Source organism: Myripristis murdjan, chromosome 16 (assembly GCF_902150065.1).
Source record: "Myripristis murdjan chromosome 16, fMyrMur1.1, whole genome shotgun sequence".
Lineage (NCBI taxonomy): Eukaryota > Metazoa > Chordata > Actinopteri > Holocentriformes > Holocentridae > Myripristis > Myripristis murdjan.
Genome location: NC_043995.1, coordinates 14328857 through 14346573, shown reverse-complemented (window position 1 = coordinate 14346573; position 17717 = coordinate 14328857). Strand labels below are relative to the sequence as shown.

General features: G+C 42.3%; 1 protein-coding gene across 1 annotated transcript in view; it reads left to right on the top strand.

Moving 5' to 3' along the window:
• me1 (malic enzyme 1, NADP(+)-dependent, cytosolic) overlaps positions 1-17717 on the top strand; it is a 98081-nt gene that overhangs the window by 27786 nt on the left and 52578 nt on the right. Inside the window, exons 2-3 of the mRNA XM_030071995.1 lie at positions 5004-5137; positions 9329-9478. Coding sequence (XP_029927855.1) covers positions 5004-5137; positions 9329-9478 — 284 coding nt within the window. The remainder of the gene's footprint in view (positions 1-5003; positions 5138-9328; positions 9479-17717) is intronic.

Below are 17717 nucleotides of genomic sequence, written 5' to 3'. Positions count from 1 at the left end.
ACCTTGAAAACACACAAGGAAAATGTTGATACATGTTCTAATTACTCCAGTGAATCGTTGAGTCATCTATTAGATAAAGTCTGCAGCAGCCAAAGCAAAGCTCTGCAGGTGACTTCTTGCCATTTTGAATTTGGGTTTGTTTAGGCTCACACTGCCCAATTACAGGCAAACCAGTGCTTGTAAACCAGTCACATGACTCACAAGTAGCTTGTTTATTGACGAGAGCTTTGGTAACCTGGCAAGATGACTCATTACCAAAACTTAATCCAATGAATGTCAGCTGTAGTTAAGCATGATGGACTTCTCTATTCACTTTGTCATTATTTCCCTTCTCCGATGTTCATACCAGTTAATCACACATGAATAAATTGCTCAGTATAAATGAGCCACAGTCCAGACTCAATTTGTTATGCTAGGCTTTTAGAGCTTGCGTAGCTGATGGCTATACTAAGCCAAAATCCATTTCTTTATACCCATAATCCCTTGTGTATTGGGTTTCATTTTGGACTCCATCCTCACTCCTATTGCACTTCAGTATCTTTGAAAGAAGACTGAGGCTCATCTTCATGTGTCTCTGTGTGGTTATTTAGGGTCACCCAGGTTTGAGTAACATTATTCTTAATTGGCCAAACAAACCAAACAAAACACAGCAACCTTGTTACTATTCTTTCTCCTCCATACAGAGTAAAATGGGAGAAATGGGGGTATGTAGGTAGGAGGGTGGTAATATGGCCCACCTACCAGCCTCTCATTGGCATCTCAAGTTGCCAGTTCAAATTTGAATAGGAGAATGCAACTTGTTAATTGTCTCCATGATTTGCACAAGTCTCTTCATTAGCGTGATTGAACATTGCCTCTGAGAGCTCCATATCACTCCCCACTCATTTTTTGCCTTCATGCTTTCCCTGGGGAAATGCAATCTATTGGATGGACGTAAGCAGAAACTGAAAAATTCTTTCCATCCAGTAAAACTGGAAGTCCAAGGCAATAGAGGAGCTTTCTCAAGGCTACAAATTGAACAAGGAAACACTCCTCAAAGTTTACATGAACTGCTCCAAATATGCCTGGTGTGATTGAGACCCATAGCTTTCTTGTAGTTGAACTACAGCACCTCCTTCAACCCCATCTTAGATCACCATCCTCCCCTTCTATTTACCCTGGCTTACACTGGGAGAATGTCTTTCCTTGAGGGCTTTTTTAAGAAAGCCAGACTGACAGACACATTGACTGAAAGACAAACAGAGTCTGACACACAGGACCTTTGGGTTTAACAGATCGGCAGCCCTATTTAAACGTTGAGGACAGGGGTGATGCTGAACCAATACCCAAGTCAAAAGTCAGAGAGCTGTCAAAACTGGCATCAAAAGTTCCCACGGTTCCCCTGCCAGACCCCCCAACCCTCCGACAAAGCCCCTTTCCTGTTCCCTCTTGTCACCAGTGCCCAGGACTAACCCAACCAGCCAGCTATGTCCTCAATCAGAAAGTCACTGGCTGGGCCAGAGGGCCAGAGTCCCCCCCCCCGTCCAGCCAAGCTGCTCGCTGCATTGTGGGAGACATTAATTGGTCGTTTTGGGCTGAGCTCCATGGATGGTCTCCATTTCACATGTGACACTGGCAGCCTTTGAGGGCCCACAGAGCAGTGTGGGTAATTATTCTTAATGAGGCGGAGATACGCGCATGAGTCCTTTCATGGGACCTTTCATTGGCTCAGACCAGCCTTTATATATACAGATACATCAGGACCCCAACAGTATATTACAGTAATGATAGCTGCCTACAAAGTGAGGTATTACTTCATTAACTAGAGCCACTGTGACCCTGTTTTTTTGTGTTTGAATGTCTGAATGTAGGAGGTCATATCTGTTGAAAGGAGGATAGTGAAAAGAAAGTGAGTGAGTCGTGTCAAAGAAAGCTGTTTCTTTCAACAAAAGGTGAGCAAGTAAGGCGAGCATGAATATACAGTCCACTAATGAAAGATTGGTGCATGTGTATGTGTCTGTGTGTGTGTGTGTCTTTGCGTGAGTGTGTGTGTGTGTGGACTGGATCTTATTTTATAGCCTCATATTAAACTTGACTGGCTTCATGTATTTTAAGGCCCCACTCTCCCTCCTGTGCTTCATGGTCAGCCGTGGCAGACAGTTGAGCAGTGGTTCATCATGGGCCGACTTCTGTCCCAAACCTCTGGTGGCGACACACACTGAGCCCTTTACTGATGTCAGCGACTTACTTTCTGAAAAATAGAAAATCTTTTTTGATAATTGAGCAAGGTTGTAATTCAGAGCTGCTTCTGTCTATTTGAGGTCCGTTAAGTACAGAGTACATCGAGCCTCGGCAAACAGCAGACAAAACGGGACTTGTACTTCAGCATCTGAAATAACAACCAGTGTCGGTGTTGCAGTCATGCTCAGCTGATTTAATCCTGTCAACTGAAAAACAAACTAACACTGTTTGCGTGGATTCATTTGTATGTGCATGTCATTCTTTTTTAACTCGCACAATGACATACCTCCAGTTGACGGTTTGTAGACAGTAAGCAAACACACAACGCATGCTTTCAGATGTACTGCCAAAGAGGAAATGGCATGTTTTTGCTTGTTTCCTTCCCTTCATTTTCTCCCTTTTAGCCGGGGTCATTACCCTCACGAATCATTAAAATTAAATCTGATCTCAGTATTTTGGAACATGCCAGCTTTTTTTTTTTTTTATTTAAAAGAATCCAAATCTAATGAGATGAGAAAGCGTGCCTGTGGTCAGTGCTGATGGTTTGTCTGACGTCAAAGCCACCAAATTTTCTGCCTGATGCCTTACTGTATGTTGTATGCTTTTCTACTTGCCTCTAGTGCTGTGCCTAGTGTGATCGAGCACACTTTTACAACCTCGAAGCCCTTTTAACATTATCCAGATACACAGAGAGTCCTGCTTGCTTAAAAGGGCTATAAATTGTGGAGGCCAGGCATCCGTGGATCTGATCCAAAACAGAGACCTTTCCAGTGCAGCTTCACTTCTGTCCCACCAGTCAGCAGCAGCACAGTAGCTGGCATGTTGATGCTGAGGTTGAATCAAGCTGCTGGTTTTTTATTGAAGCAGAGAAGATGAAAATACCCACCGTACCATGCTTCACTTCCAGAGAATAGAAGCGAATATTTGAGCCATTTCAGTCATGAAGTCCACACTTTTATTAGGAGTTTTGAAGACAAAACTGCTCCTTTTAATAGCAGAGCTACAGCCAAAGTATGTGCCTCACAGTTAGGCTCTCACAGTCAGACAGATGCCTTCTCTCTGATCTCTCATAGCCATCACCTCTCCACTCCTTGTTCAGTGGAATAAGCAGGTTCACAGGTCAGAGTGTTCAAGGTTACAACCCTGACACCAAACACGTGTGTGTTTATCGATATTCCCATCTGCATTCCGGTTGTGAGCAAAGTAGAAGGCAAAGCAAAGGTTACGGGTCACAGTGAAGGAGGTAATCAGCTTCAGCCCTGGTGTGGCTGTAGTTGTGTGTGTGTGTGTGTGTGTTTCTGGTAATGTGCATGGATGGCTGTATAGGTCACACCAGAGTGTGAGCTGACAGCGGCCGCTCTGAACAGAGATTGGTTAATAGGGAGCCCCTCTCAGAACAAACACCCCAGCAGAACAGAGGACTTGTTTGACACACTGCCATACTCATCTCTCAGGAATTGAGATAGAGAGGATGGAGGAGTAGTTTCCCAATTTTCCAGTCTCACGAAATTCAAATGGAATTTTAAGACCATAGCCGAGCCAGCACTTCTAAATATGTAGCATCAAAGACTGACCATGTTAAGACTTCAGTACACATGAACAGCTTCCTTTCATGACTGATCCAGAAATATCACACTGACCAAAAATAATGCTTAGTTTCAGTCATCTTTGAGTTATTTTATTTTATTTTATTTTATTTTATTTTATTTATCTTAGACTTTTGTGTGTCATGAGGTCCCTTTTCAAGTCTGCCGGTCCCATTGGCGGGTTCCTCATTACAAATACATGCTGTGAGGTTGAGCTTTGCTCAAACCCACAGAACTTTATTTTGAATTGTTGTGGAAATCCCATGGTTTCCAGAGATCCCAAACATGTCCTGCTGAATTATAGGGAATGTGTTTAAAATAATGCACAAGACAGATATTTGCTGTTTGATATAATGCTGCAGCAGTGAAATATGACAACCCGCAGATATAGAGTATCTATGCGACACTGGCCTATAATATGGAGAACATGTTTTTTCCCCTAACTTTGAAGCTACTTAAGGAGAAATTTAAGGGAAAAAAGAGATTAAGAGTCCAGACAGGCAGAGAGTGTTATATATCATCTAGTCAATCATGGGGATGACAGATGCCTGAGTTAAAGAGGCTGGCTTGTGACTTGAAGGTCATTGATTCAAATCCTTGAAAAAAATGGGAAATTGAGAAATTAATAAAATGAAGGATTAATAGTTAAGCATGGTGTATGGAAGAATGTGTGTAACTGAATGTGAAACAGGGCATTGCTGGAAAAGAGTAAAATGCTCTGCCATCTTTCTCTGGATAAAATAAATAAATGAAATAAAACAAAACTGTGCTCCATCTGCAACTTGTTATGTAATAATCCTTAAAGGTTGTTATGGATATATGGAAGGATATGGATGGATGGCTATATGGTTCTTCTCCTTTGCATGATGTTATGACACTTACATTAAAGTGAATTGTGTTAAATATTTTATTTTAATAAACTGGAATGGTAATTTTGAATTGAATTGTTCACTATATGAATTATCATATATGCTTTTGTTAGTCTAGCTGGGTTTTATGCAGTAGGTTGTTTTTCAAGCTCTGTTCCATTGTTTAATTCAATTGTGTGGAATATTACAATGTATCATCATGCAAATTGTACTGTGATGCATCTGTTTAGATGTATTTTATCGTGAGGTCCTTGCCAATACCCAGCCCTTGCTCTCTCTGTGTTTGGTATGACAGTGGAGCCTCATGGTGGTTTGTGTTTGTTCGCAGGGCATGGCCTTCTCCCTGGAGGAGCGTCTCCAACTTGGGATCCACGGCCTGCTGCCTCCCTGTTTCATCAGCCAGGATGTCCAGTTGCTCCGCGTGCTCAAGAACTACGACATGAAGAGAGACGACCTGGACAGGTGAGTCAGACGTACACACATATGTAGTGATCATGGCACAATATGTTACAATTAGTGGTGTCAAGAGATTAAAAAAATTGAGAGATTAATTAATTATGATCTGTAATTAATTGATCTAATTAATCTCTTTTTTAATCTCACCTAAAATTGCTGAGAAAAGCCCTGAACTTGAGGTATTTCCCTTTAAATTCATTACATTATTGTAGCAGATCAGTCCGATGCGGGTCGGGGGGACGACCCCTCTTTTTCAAGACCCTTTTTTGGAAAAATAAATAAATAAATAAATAAAAAATAAAATTGTATGGACAAAATCTTCTTTGAATAAAAAAGCCACCGGTCGGCATCAGGCGAGCCGGCCGAGGCACCGGGTCTGGTCTGCCGGATCTGACAGGTGAGCGGCGCACACATAGCCTACTGCCATATCAAGTTTTGTTCATACGCGGCTGCAATGACTGCGCAATGCGGCCATTCGCCGGTTATCGCGGCATCAGGCGAGCCTACCTACTGGTTTACATATGCACAATACATGTATATTTGCTTAGACCCCAATATTAGACGAGGGCGTTTTTTCAGGGCATTTTCAATGGAAAAAATATCGTCTTATATTCGGATGAATACGGTAATGTATTAACTTCGATCACGCAACCTTTTCTTCCACCTCCTCTCCTCTCCTCCACAGTCAGACACACACACGAGTCGCGACACCCCGTCCTCAAAATGCGCTGCCTGTTTACAACGGACTCGGACTGTTGGGGCGGGTGTTAATCAAAACAAACCAATCATGTCTTGACCTCTTCACAGGTTGCTGGCCTCTGATTGGCCTGGCCTGTCTCTCTGACTTAAAAAAAAAAAAAAAAAAAGATCAGACTGGTGAGGCCAGCCGGACCGGACCGACAGCTGATTGGCCTGGCCGGCGACCTGTTTAAAAAAAAAAAAAAAAAAAAAAAAAAAAAAAAAGACGGGCAGGCCACCGGGCCAGTGACAGGCCGGCACAAACACAATGACAGCCAATCAATGTCCACTTCAGGGTGTGACTGACCATTGTTTTCCACCCCCAACAACTTAAGCACAGGAAGCCCAACGCCTACAAACCGATTTTATAAAAAGTAAAATTAGAGATTAAAAATTAGATTAACTCGATTAAAAAACATAACGCGCTAAATATGACTGTAATTAATTAATCTCAATTAACGCGATAATTTGACACCACTAGTTACAATAGTTGTTACACAATTATTGTTACTATTGTTTTTCTATGGGCACCGGCTAAATCAGCGGCACTCACAGAGTTGATGTTGGATTGAAGAACTTTGCTAATTCCCAGGAGGATTCCTCTGCCTCTGTGCAGGCCGAGATGTCGTACATCTGGAAGCCTTCACAAGACAAGAGGGAGATTACCCATCAGGCCTCTGAGATCTACATTCATCTCCTAACACCATATTGTTTACTGAACAAATCTCTACTGTGTTTCTCTTTTCTTTTTCCCCATCTGCTTCACCATCTCCTCCTTGTTCTCCTTCATCTGCCTCACGGAAGGTTTTTATAGCCTCCGCAGGGACCAAATGAAAACTCCAATTTTATTTTTGCATGCGTCATTAGACGCAAAGGAATTGTAGTTGCTCGCATTATGTAATACCTGTGCCACATGTGAACATTTTAGTCAGGGCTCTTTGATCAACAGCTCTTTCATAGATACCACATGCCTGTATCAGGGCTTGAACCTAAGTCATGGCCTGGTTTACTGTTTTCAATTATAGGTTGAGTGCTAGATACTATCAGTCTGTGAAGTTGCCTCTCATCCCATTTGCCATCTTTCAGTCAACCATCCCATCAGCTGTCACTCGTAATGTCAAGGATGAGTGAGTTGACTTGAATTTCCTAGTGAGATTAGATTTGAGGTCAGCAGGAACCGTATTGTTGCTTAATAGCCCCATAATTTTCCATCTTCCAGCAACATTACAGCAGCGACATCTAAAAACAGTCATTATGAGCAGGTCATTGCCATTCCCATGGCCTATCAATGTCACTGACAATCTGTCTCTGGGCCTTGAGTGCCTTCCAGCTACAGGCTCGGGTCCAGTGGATTAAGGACTGCTATTTGTCTGCCATTGCTCAAGCCTTCTATGTTTACATACAGTCTGCTCCCCAAATCTGCTGAATCCTTCTTTGGTATTTATCGTTGGACAATGTTGCTGTTTTTAGGCGACTAAAGCTCAAAACTCTCACAACATGCCATTCTATTTCAAGATTTCCACAGCTATGGGGACTTTCACTGTTCTATTTCACAAGCATTGATCATGCTTTTGAATGATTTTAGACATCATGGCAAACATAACAGCACTGCCTCCAGCACTGCGTCTGTATAGTTCATTTTATGATCTGAAATGATGGAGTGATTGAAGTACCTACAGTGACTACATTGTCAACAGAGGAAATGAATGTTCGAAAACTCTGCCAACTAAAATATTACAGCAGCGAAAATGGAACTAAAGGGAACAAATGAACAAACTAAAGGGAAACTCCATATCCAACAAGGTTGAGGGAAAACCGTGCCAGCCATGCTGTGATAAGCTTATAATGAGCCTGAAAGAGCAGGGCAGCTTGATCACTCAGGCAAATAGATCAAGATGGAGATAGATTACATGTTGGCTGGGCCGGTAGGTTGCCTATAAAGGGAATACTGGACTCAATAAATCAACATGGATCCTGCTTTGTAAATCTGCCTGTACTTTAGAAGTTCACACTCTGCCAGGTCCAGTTAGAGTTCATACCACAAAATAAAAATGATTTTATGTAATTAAAAATGATTTTCTCATATAACATAAGGCCACTGAAAGCGTTGAGACTAGAATATGTTTTCATAGGGGGATTTAATTAAGATTTTGTTGGATGAGTCAGAGCAATTACTCGATAATGACAAGTGAAGGCAAGGAAATTGATTTGGATGCAGAGAAGGCAGAGTTAAGACAGTTGGTAACACAGTCTCTGTCCCTTCCCGCAGTCAAGAATCAAGGATTACGTGATATGCGTCTTGCCTCTCTTTTCCCCACTGAGGACCTTTGTTGCACAAGATGCTTGCACAGTGAAGATCATGTAGAAGTATAGTATACAAAAATACAGCGACAAACTTGATAGCATCATGTCCTCTCATTGGAATAGCAATTCTTTATTTCTCCTGCTTCCTTCTTCCTGATTTCCTGATGTGATATATTGCTTGTGGCAGAAGCTGATTTGGCCCTCCAGTATGAAAATAGTTATTTTTCAAGAGCAACTGTCACCACCATGTATTGTGCAGCCGCTGTAGCCTAACCTATAGGGGAAAGGGCGTGCATGCTTTTCATCCCCTCAACAAGAGGCACCTTGTGCTCCTGGCTTTATGGAAAGTTCTCTGATTAGGAATAGAGCCCTCTCTGGCGTGCTCTGCTTAATTTGGGTCATATGCGAACTTTCAGTTCCTGGTCAATGTATGATCAGAACAAAGAGCTTGTGTAGGCTATCTGAGGGGTAGATTTATGTGCTGTGTGTTTTGGATTATAAGCAAAGGTATCTGCACAAATAATAATTGTACATCACAGAACTAAAATGAAATGCAACAGGGTAGTGTGCTCTTTTCTTCTCTTTGCTTCTCTTTCTCCGTCTACATCTTTTTCATACCATCAGCTCTCTCTTTAGCTAGTTTCTGTGTCAGTGCTGCAACACTGATCATCTACAATGTCTGTGTTGCCCTAATATCCCAATATCGGATCGTACCATGACAGCGTGCTCGCTCACACAATAGAAGAATATGTTGGGTGACGAACACCACATTTTCCATTGTTATTAAGTGTTGATTTTTCTGAGAGTTTTTGTCTGCTCAGAGAGATGATAAAGCTCAGAGGCTGCTGTTCAAAAGTTTTGAAAGTGACAAATGAAATCTGATGGGCTTGGACTTCAAAGTTTTACCTTCTCACAGTGAAATAACACCCATCATTTTGCCTTTGTCACACATTCTTCTTCCCTCTCCACTGACACACGTTCCCTCCAGGCGTTCCCTTGCCGTCCCTCCAGCCTGTCTGCTACATCTCACCCACACACACACTATTTAACATCTGAGTTGCATAAATTCCTCTCCAGTTCACCAGGTATGAGACTTCAAGATGTTAAAGATTAACACATGGTGTTTTCCTCCCACCTCCTCCCCGTCATTCCCAGATATGTGTTTCTGATGGGGCTCCAGGACCGCAATGAGAAGCTGTTCTACAGAGTGCTAACATCAGACATCGAGAGGTTTATGCCCATCGTTTACACCCCCACTGTGGGCCTGGCCTGCCAGCAATATGGTCTGACATTTAGAAGACCGAGGTGAGACACACACACACGCATGCACACAAGCACACACGCACACCAGACCATCCCGTGTCCAGTTTCCATTTTTTATGCCTAAACCTAACTTTTCCCTAACCATAACCAAGTGGCTTTGCTTCCTACACCTGGTAAAAGGGAGTAAGCTTGGTGTGTCGCATCCCAATGCCAAAGGGTGCCTTTGGTCTTAGTATCAGATGCAGGACAGTGTGGCAAAACATTGGTATTTGGCAACCTGGAAATGAGAATGCGTTGTGCACACACACCTCCCACAATTCAATTCAATTCAATTTTATTTATTTATATAGCCCAGAATCACAAATTACAAATTTGTCTCAAAGGGCTTTGCAGATGGCTCCAGTGCAAGATATTAGCTTTCTCTGAGTAGGTATTTTTTTTGCTTTTTCACAGATAATGTTTGACAGGTAATGTTGAATTTGCAAATAATACAACTGGGTTCACTGGGGCAATTAAACAGTCCATTTGTACCACTAAGATTTGTTTTAACATCATTCATATTAGCCTGTCCTCATTTTCTATTGTTTTTTCTTTCACCGTATTTGTTGTTTTATGTTTTGCTAATGCAGTGGGTTGTGTTGGCTGGCATCTTCTCGCAGGGCTGGCTGTGTTGTGCAACATTTTGTATTGCTTTAGGCTGCATTCCATGTTGTTTTTTGATTAAAGAAAAAAAAAAAAACATCCATTTTTCCCACCCAGACACACTGGAAAGAATCCCCACCGACTGCCCACAAGGTCCACAGGAGACACTAGTCTCATTATTGCAGGAACCTGTCAAGCTTTTTATTATCAGGAGCATTTTTTTTCTCTTAATTTTTTTATTTCATAAACAAATTACGTAAAAACTCTGGATGCCTTTGGATTGGATGCCTTGCAATGAAGCATAAAACCCAAGGACTCCTCCAGCATCTGCGTGCCATGTTGTGCCATGACTTGGTGTGTCGTTCTACAAGACCTGAACCAAAATCGGTGGGTGCGGTAGCTCTTTCAGCTGGAGTTTGGGTAGACCTTGGCTCAGCTCAAGGCAAGCTGCTGTGAGCTGTTAAAATCAGTGTAGAGTTCACCTTGAGTGGATCTGGCACGGTTTCTAGCAGACAGAGGCACAGTGGTTTCCTCTCCTCATCTACTGTAAACACACTTTGTCTCTCTCTCTCTTTCCCTCTCTCTCTCTCACACACACATGCACACACACACACACGCACGCACGCACGCACGCACGCACGCACGCACGCACGCACGCACGCACGCACGCACGCACGCACGCACGCACGCACGCACGCACGCACGCACACACAAACACGCATCGGTGCTTATATCTGTTTTCCCTCAAATAGGTTCAGCAGGTCCAAGTCTCTTGCTATCTGAAAACAGAGCTCCCTAAGCAGTTACAAATAGATACTGAGTTGATTTAGTACTCACTTTCACTGCTGCATTCAGAGCCACACTCTATTTTGCTTGGCCTTGCCTTCCCATGTTTAACCTTATTCAAGTGGTTAAGTCAAGTGCTGGTTTTGTTTTTAGTTTAATGAAACTGATAGGAGAAAGACCACCCTTGTCAACTGCCTCTCACAGGCTCCCCGACTCTTCAGATCACTTTCTAGAGGAACGTAGTCACCCACTGACTCACTCAAATCCTTGAAGGAGCTTAAAGGGTACTTTAAAAAGTTTTGAACGCGGTGTTGAATTGATATCATAAAGGTATTTAGGTCCTGATTTCACAAAACAGTGCAGGCAGCAGCTATGACTACAGACATCATCTCAACTTTCTTTTGGGCACAGTATATCCAGAGGTTTTCAATGTTGGCACAAACACTTTCATTTGTGGGTGGAGCGTCAACGCAGGAGAGGGGTAGGAGGCAGAAAGAGGGACTTCTTAAATGGCTTCATCTGTATTACCACTGTGGATGCTTTTGATTAGTTGTGAATCCCCAGTTTCCATAATTATGTGCAAGCAGTTTTATTACAAATGCTTACCTTGGGTGCATTTAAGATAATAGGAAACTGTAGTTCTCCCATGCACATAACTTAGGGAGTTATTGGATAACTGTGTTACCCAATAACTCCCTGTTTCCCTATCCCTGCAGAACTATGTGGAAAATATTCCTAGCATGCTCCCTTCTTCTGACACTGAGCTGGCTGGAAGAGTCATTTTATACACTCCCTCAGTTCCAGAGTGCATTGAGCCAGGATCTGCTGCCAGAGCCCCTGGGTTGGGAGTTGGGGCAGTTGGAAATGTGCATCAGGGGGTTAGTTAGCAGAATACACCGGAGACAAAGTCAACTGCCTCTGACAGATTTCAGTTTTCATCCAGGTTGTTTCTCTCTGCTAACCAAGTCTGGGAAAAGGAAAGGGAGTGAGAACAGAAAGCCCATGATACACAGTCTGTGTTGCCTGTGTATAGATCAGGCCGATCTTGAAGGCACGACTCATCTTCCTGTATTTCTGCTGGATGTGTCTCTAATGTCAAGACACATTCTGTTTCCATTTACAGAGCCTCAGGCCGTTTTACCCACCAGCAGCTTCTAGGAAGGCTTGTAATCAATTCCTGATGCCCCTGTGCGAGCGTGTCTTCCAGCAAGACCACCATAGCAACTAAACAGACAGAAATTAGGTCTCTAATCACAAGCTCCCAGGTATAAAGACCGCTGTGTGGAAGAGGCAGCGTCTCCCTGACTTGCCTGACTCTACCAGCTCAAATCTGTCTCATGCAGACTAAATACTCAAACACCGCGCTCTGTAACAGGGGCCAAAGGTCAAGCGTTATTAAGCGTCAAAACAGGGCTGATTCACTGATCTCTGGATGGAGCAGAGGCGAAGTAGAGCTGGAGAAAGGAATACATTCATATCATTAGAAGATTAGTGGACATTGCGGTAGCTTTTTATTGGTTCCTAAGCTCATGAGTGGACACAGTGAATCTTAAGTGTTTAACTGAGAGTCAGTGTGTCTTAGTCATACAAAGTTTGTCTGTGTTCTCACCATAAATGTGAGTTTTGTACCTTATTTGATACCTGAAAGTGCTCAGCTATGATAAATGATTATGTTTTGTAGCTGTAAAACGATACTTAGTATTGCTTAAAAGTAATTAAGCTTACTGCTTAGTGCTATAGAGTGTCTCAGAGAAACATCTAGTAGGCCCTTGAAAGTAAGAGTGCGGCTGTTGAGGGTCTCTTGAAGTGACAGGAACCAATCCATCTAGCTGATGGAGACAGATGATCATTGGTAGACCATTAGTGGATCCTTGGTTTGAGGTCAAGGGTCACTGACTCTGTGCTATGGTTACGCTCTGTCAGGAGCTGGAAAATAAGACACAGGCATTCTTAAACCCTCTAGAGAAGCTTTAGGTTAAACACTGGATGTGTTTTTTAGCTGGACCAGCAGGGCCAGCCCTACAGAAACGAATGTCCGTCACCGTCACACCCTTGGTGGCAGGTTGCATTTGAGTTGAATCTGGCTCAACTGTTTGCCAAGTGGCTGCTGTGTTTTTTGCCGGATCACCCTGTGGCGTGCGCTGCCGGCACCTTGCAGAGCATTGCTGTTTATAACTGTGTAAATTATCAGGGTTTAAAAAAGGTCTGTCCAGTACAGCTGCTGGTTGCGGAACTGAGGTCAAAACAGATGCCTTTTAAATGTAGTCGCGGTCCAGCCATGTACTAGGTTTTGACCTAGTCTTGTTATGTCATAGCCATGGATGTTTGCACCAGCATGACTCAAAATAAACTTTATCCACTATGTAAAATTGTTTTGAAGTGAGGACCCATTAGACTCAACTGGCAAAACCATGGAACGAATGTTCCATTGTTAGCCTGACTCAGTGATTAATTATGTGTTTACTCCACATTTTTTGTCAGTTGAATCTAAACGGTCCTTACCTCAGTTTTGCAGTGTGCTTATGGGCAATAAGTAAGATTCTTATGAGGCTGTAGCATAAACTGACTTTATGCATGTGGGCTGATATAGTTGTCAATCAGGGTTGGCTGAGTACTGTGATGCATGTTTATCAGGATGTAATAACTATCAGTGTTTCTGCTAGGTGCCAGTAGATAGATACAATCATTGATTACTTAATGAGCTGTATCCTGAACCATCACTCAAGTCTTTCTTTCAAAATCAAGCAATCACCTGCTTGTCTCACTGAAACCCTCAGCAGTGTTTGAGCTTTTTGAGCAAAGTGGTCCTCACCTCATTATCAACTCAATGATGGAAATACTGTAACACTGTAACAGCCTGAATAGAGCCACAATTAACAGTTTAGAGAGACTGGTCTTTAAATAAACCAGCGGGTGAGCTGCAGGAGGTTATAAAGGTCTACGGTAATGAAAGGCATCATTTGAAGCTTCCTCTGCTAACTCTGAAGTGGCACATGTGTTTAATGATGAAGTGTTCCGGCCTCGCAGATAAGAGGCTTTTGAGTTGTGATCTCTCACTATTCAGGCCCACACACAGTGTTTGAGAAGTGTGTGAGGGATAAGTTTCATTTGGATTGACGAGAAACCAGGGCATGTAGAAAATTTCCTCGCCTTTTGGGTCATTAATCCACAACACACAAGATCAGCGAATTGTTAAAACCCGATACAACCAGGAATAAGAAACAGCCGCTTATCCCAGACCACTTGAGTCCAAGAAGAATTTGTTGTCTGATTATGACTGATTTCATGACTTGAGCTGATGTATTTTGTTTACTGCATGCTAACCCTTTTGGTAAACCATTAGAGGAGTTCAGAGCGAAATGGAGAAGGATTGTGGACAGAGATGGAGGAGTGGGAAGGAGAGAAGACATTGGGAATTACCCTGACCTCATGAGGGACGTGGCAAAACATTTGGGATTAATTCCATCCCGAACTTTGAGGACCTTGTAAAACAATCTAGAGCTCATGTCCGAGGCCTAGGTTTTAGAGCCAGTGAACGCAAAGAAACTGTAAAAGCACAGTAGAGTGTAACTTTATTTTTCCAGCAGTACCCCCTCGGTATAATAAATGAATATGTAGGTAAATCCCAACTTAAAACCAGAGCAGTGTCACATTTACTCTGGAAGCATGGATAATAATAGAACTAAATATCCGCACTGGATTGATGTCCACTAGATTTAAGCCTACACATTGATTACCTGGCTGAATTGTGTGTAAACTATACCACTGTGGACAAATACTAATTCAGTTTTTCCATGACTTTCTTTTTATTTTCCATGACTTTCACTGTTTTCTTTAGCCTGTCTGTGTGGTTGGGTTTGGTCGTGTTGGTAGAAAATCCAGTTTGTTCCACTGTGTTGCTTAGAAACACCCATGAAATCATTGCAAACTCATATTATTTAATTAGTTTTTGATTTTCAGGCCCCCTGTCAGCCTAAAGCCTTTACTAGAAAGTCCCAAATTCAGTTCAAATAGAGTTTAGATAGAGCTCTGTGTTGACACTTTTACGAAACTGTGAGGACTGGATGCTGAGAGGAGGTCAAAACTGGTTGTGTTTGAATAGGGATTCCTGGAGAGTTTGGCTGCTGTCTTCCCTCACCTCCCCTCAGAGATGTTTGCTTTCAGCAGGACTCCGCTGGTCTGGGTCCAGTCTGGGTCGATGAACACAGTGGTTGTCAGATGCAGGCTTTGTCCTCTACAAGTCTGAGCAAGTCCAAATCCAAGTTTCAGCTGTGGGCAATTTGTTTCACAGAATTTATCATGAACAACATTATATGAACTATAAGACTGACAGGCAAGGCACAGCAAACAACAGACAAGTCAGTTGCTAATGCAAGGTGTCAGTGCAGATTTTCAGACACTCAGCATAAGACAAATCACTGTCTTCATTATGATAATTGCCATCATCATCTTCTGGAAATATCTCTATATTGTTTTCCTCTCTGGCAGGTGTGTGATGAGTGAGGAATACTTTTGAATAATACAGTTCTCTACAATACAAGACTGTGCATCAGCACAGCTGACAAAAATATAGAACACAGCTCTATTTGGCAGCCGTTCCTATATCACCTCCACAGGTCAAATTTTGGTATGCGCCAGTAATATTTCACCAGCCCACACTGGAAATTACGACTTGATGATGACCCCATAAAGCTTATCTGATATTTAAACCTGACCGAGTCTGTTTTTGTAGTTTTGTGTCAAACTCTAAGACATCTAAACACCCCAAAGCAGCAAATGTATTCATCATATGTCGCACAAGTTGGCTACACAGCTAGATGCTTTCAAATGTCTTTTACATGAACATACAGGTGCACTGGAACAGGAGGGACAAGTTATGGAAACAGCTCGATGATGTTGATACCCAAGAGAAACATACAGTGCAAGCATTTGTTAAGTAGAAATTCTGCCAAAGCTTCCTCTATATTAATACCCAGAGCTGGCATAGATGTAGTTTTCCTTTTCCTACCTTGAGGAACTGTGGTGTAACTGTGAAACTTGGCTGGTGAGTTAAATACGATGCCGTATGGAATAGCCCTCTTGGCTACTTCCACTACTATGTACTTATATGCATGTTTTAATGATGTTATGTTTCTCCTACACAATTATGGCTTCAGATACCTAATAAATCAACTGAGAGACTGCAAATTGTAATGACACGATATCATTTCTTTATGGCACCTGTCATAGCTCAAATGTGTGCGTGTCGCTTGGGTGCCAGAGCAGATGTTGGAGGTGATTTTTACAAAGGGGGTTTGTGTAGGAGGGTTGCCAGTGTTGTTCTACCCAGTGGAGTTGTTTCAAGCTGCTGACCTGCCCTGGCCTCGTTCCTGCGTGGCTTGTAAAGGCCAGCTGGGCGTAAGTGATTTCATACATTGCTGCATGCATGCAATGCATTTCAATCAGGAAAGACAAGTGGATGGAGAAAAGATGGCATTTTATTGCGTAGATAAATGATTACAAGTCTTTCATTTTAAAGTGTTTGGTACTTAGACTCTGCAGGGAGATTTTTCAGACTGAGGGGCATCACTGCTTAGCGGCAGCATAATAATTCTCCCTATGGAGTCCAGACACTGGTGGTGAAGAGAGACTGACAAACTGATGAATCTGTGAGGTCCAGGTGGAGGGATGTACGAAACACAAAACGAAACACAAGGACAGCAGAAAAATCATGGGCTAACAAGGGAGAGAGAAGAGAAAGACAGGATAACAAGTAAGAAATACATCTGTAGCATGAGCATTACATCGTCATCCTGACTGACTCCAGCTATATTTTTATAGGCAGCGATGGACATAGACAAAGAAAAACACAGATAAGATGGCACAGATATAGGTAGAAGCATAGATAATAGTGTCAAAATGGGCATAGATATATACAGACACAGATACAAACCGAAATAACAGAAATAGACCCAGAAATAGAAAGATGTAAATGGATATAGGCCTAAAGCTTGACATAGATATTAATGAATGGAAACACTGTACATGGTTACTCTTACACAACTCTTACTCTTACACACACACCACCACCACTTCCTCTATGTATGGAGTGCCTCACTAGATTGTTGAATCCAGCTTTGTTTCCCCCCAGAATGAATGGAAAGTCTAAAACCAAAATTTCCCCAGTCACTTTCCAACCTTACTGGCATACGTTCATCTACAATCTCTGGCGTTCCCTTTTCCTTTTGAGTCAGGGTGTAAAACTCACATCCTGCATTTGACAGTATATTGCAAATAGCATTGCGCAGAATGCAACATCAAAGCCATCAGACTGAAGCAGCAGCTGCCAGCGCAGAATGCATTTTGAGTTTTTGCTGCTTTTTGGTAGTCTGATGAAGTTCACTACTGGCAGAGTTTGAGGCTTGATGCTTTTGTTTGGACGGTTTGTGTTAGTCAAGACAATGGACCATGACAGTCTGTGGTCACCCAGTCCAACTGCCCATCTGATTTACTTTACTGCCTGTTTTTCCAGGTGGGGCACTTTAAGCTTCAATTCCAGCTGCTTTTTGCTTTGTTTTTTTTTTTGTTTTTTTCTAACCAAGAATTACCGTGAAGTGTGTGGGTTGAACAGCAATGTTTTACACATTACATCAACTAACAGAAAAAGTCATGTCCAGTCATTTCATGGTAAATAAAAAGGGCAGTAAACCATGAACAACAGGTGGCGATTATCAAAAGGCAAACAACCACCAATCAATCAAACATACAAAAGCAATAAACTACACTTTTGCATCCATTATATATTACTTACTGCAATGTTTACAATGAATTTATATTAAAAAATCTATCTCAGCCTGAAAATGTTTACACTGAT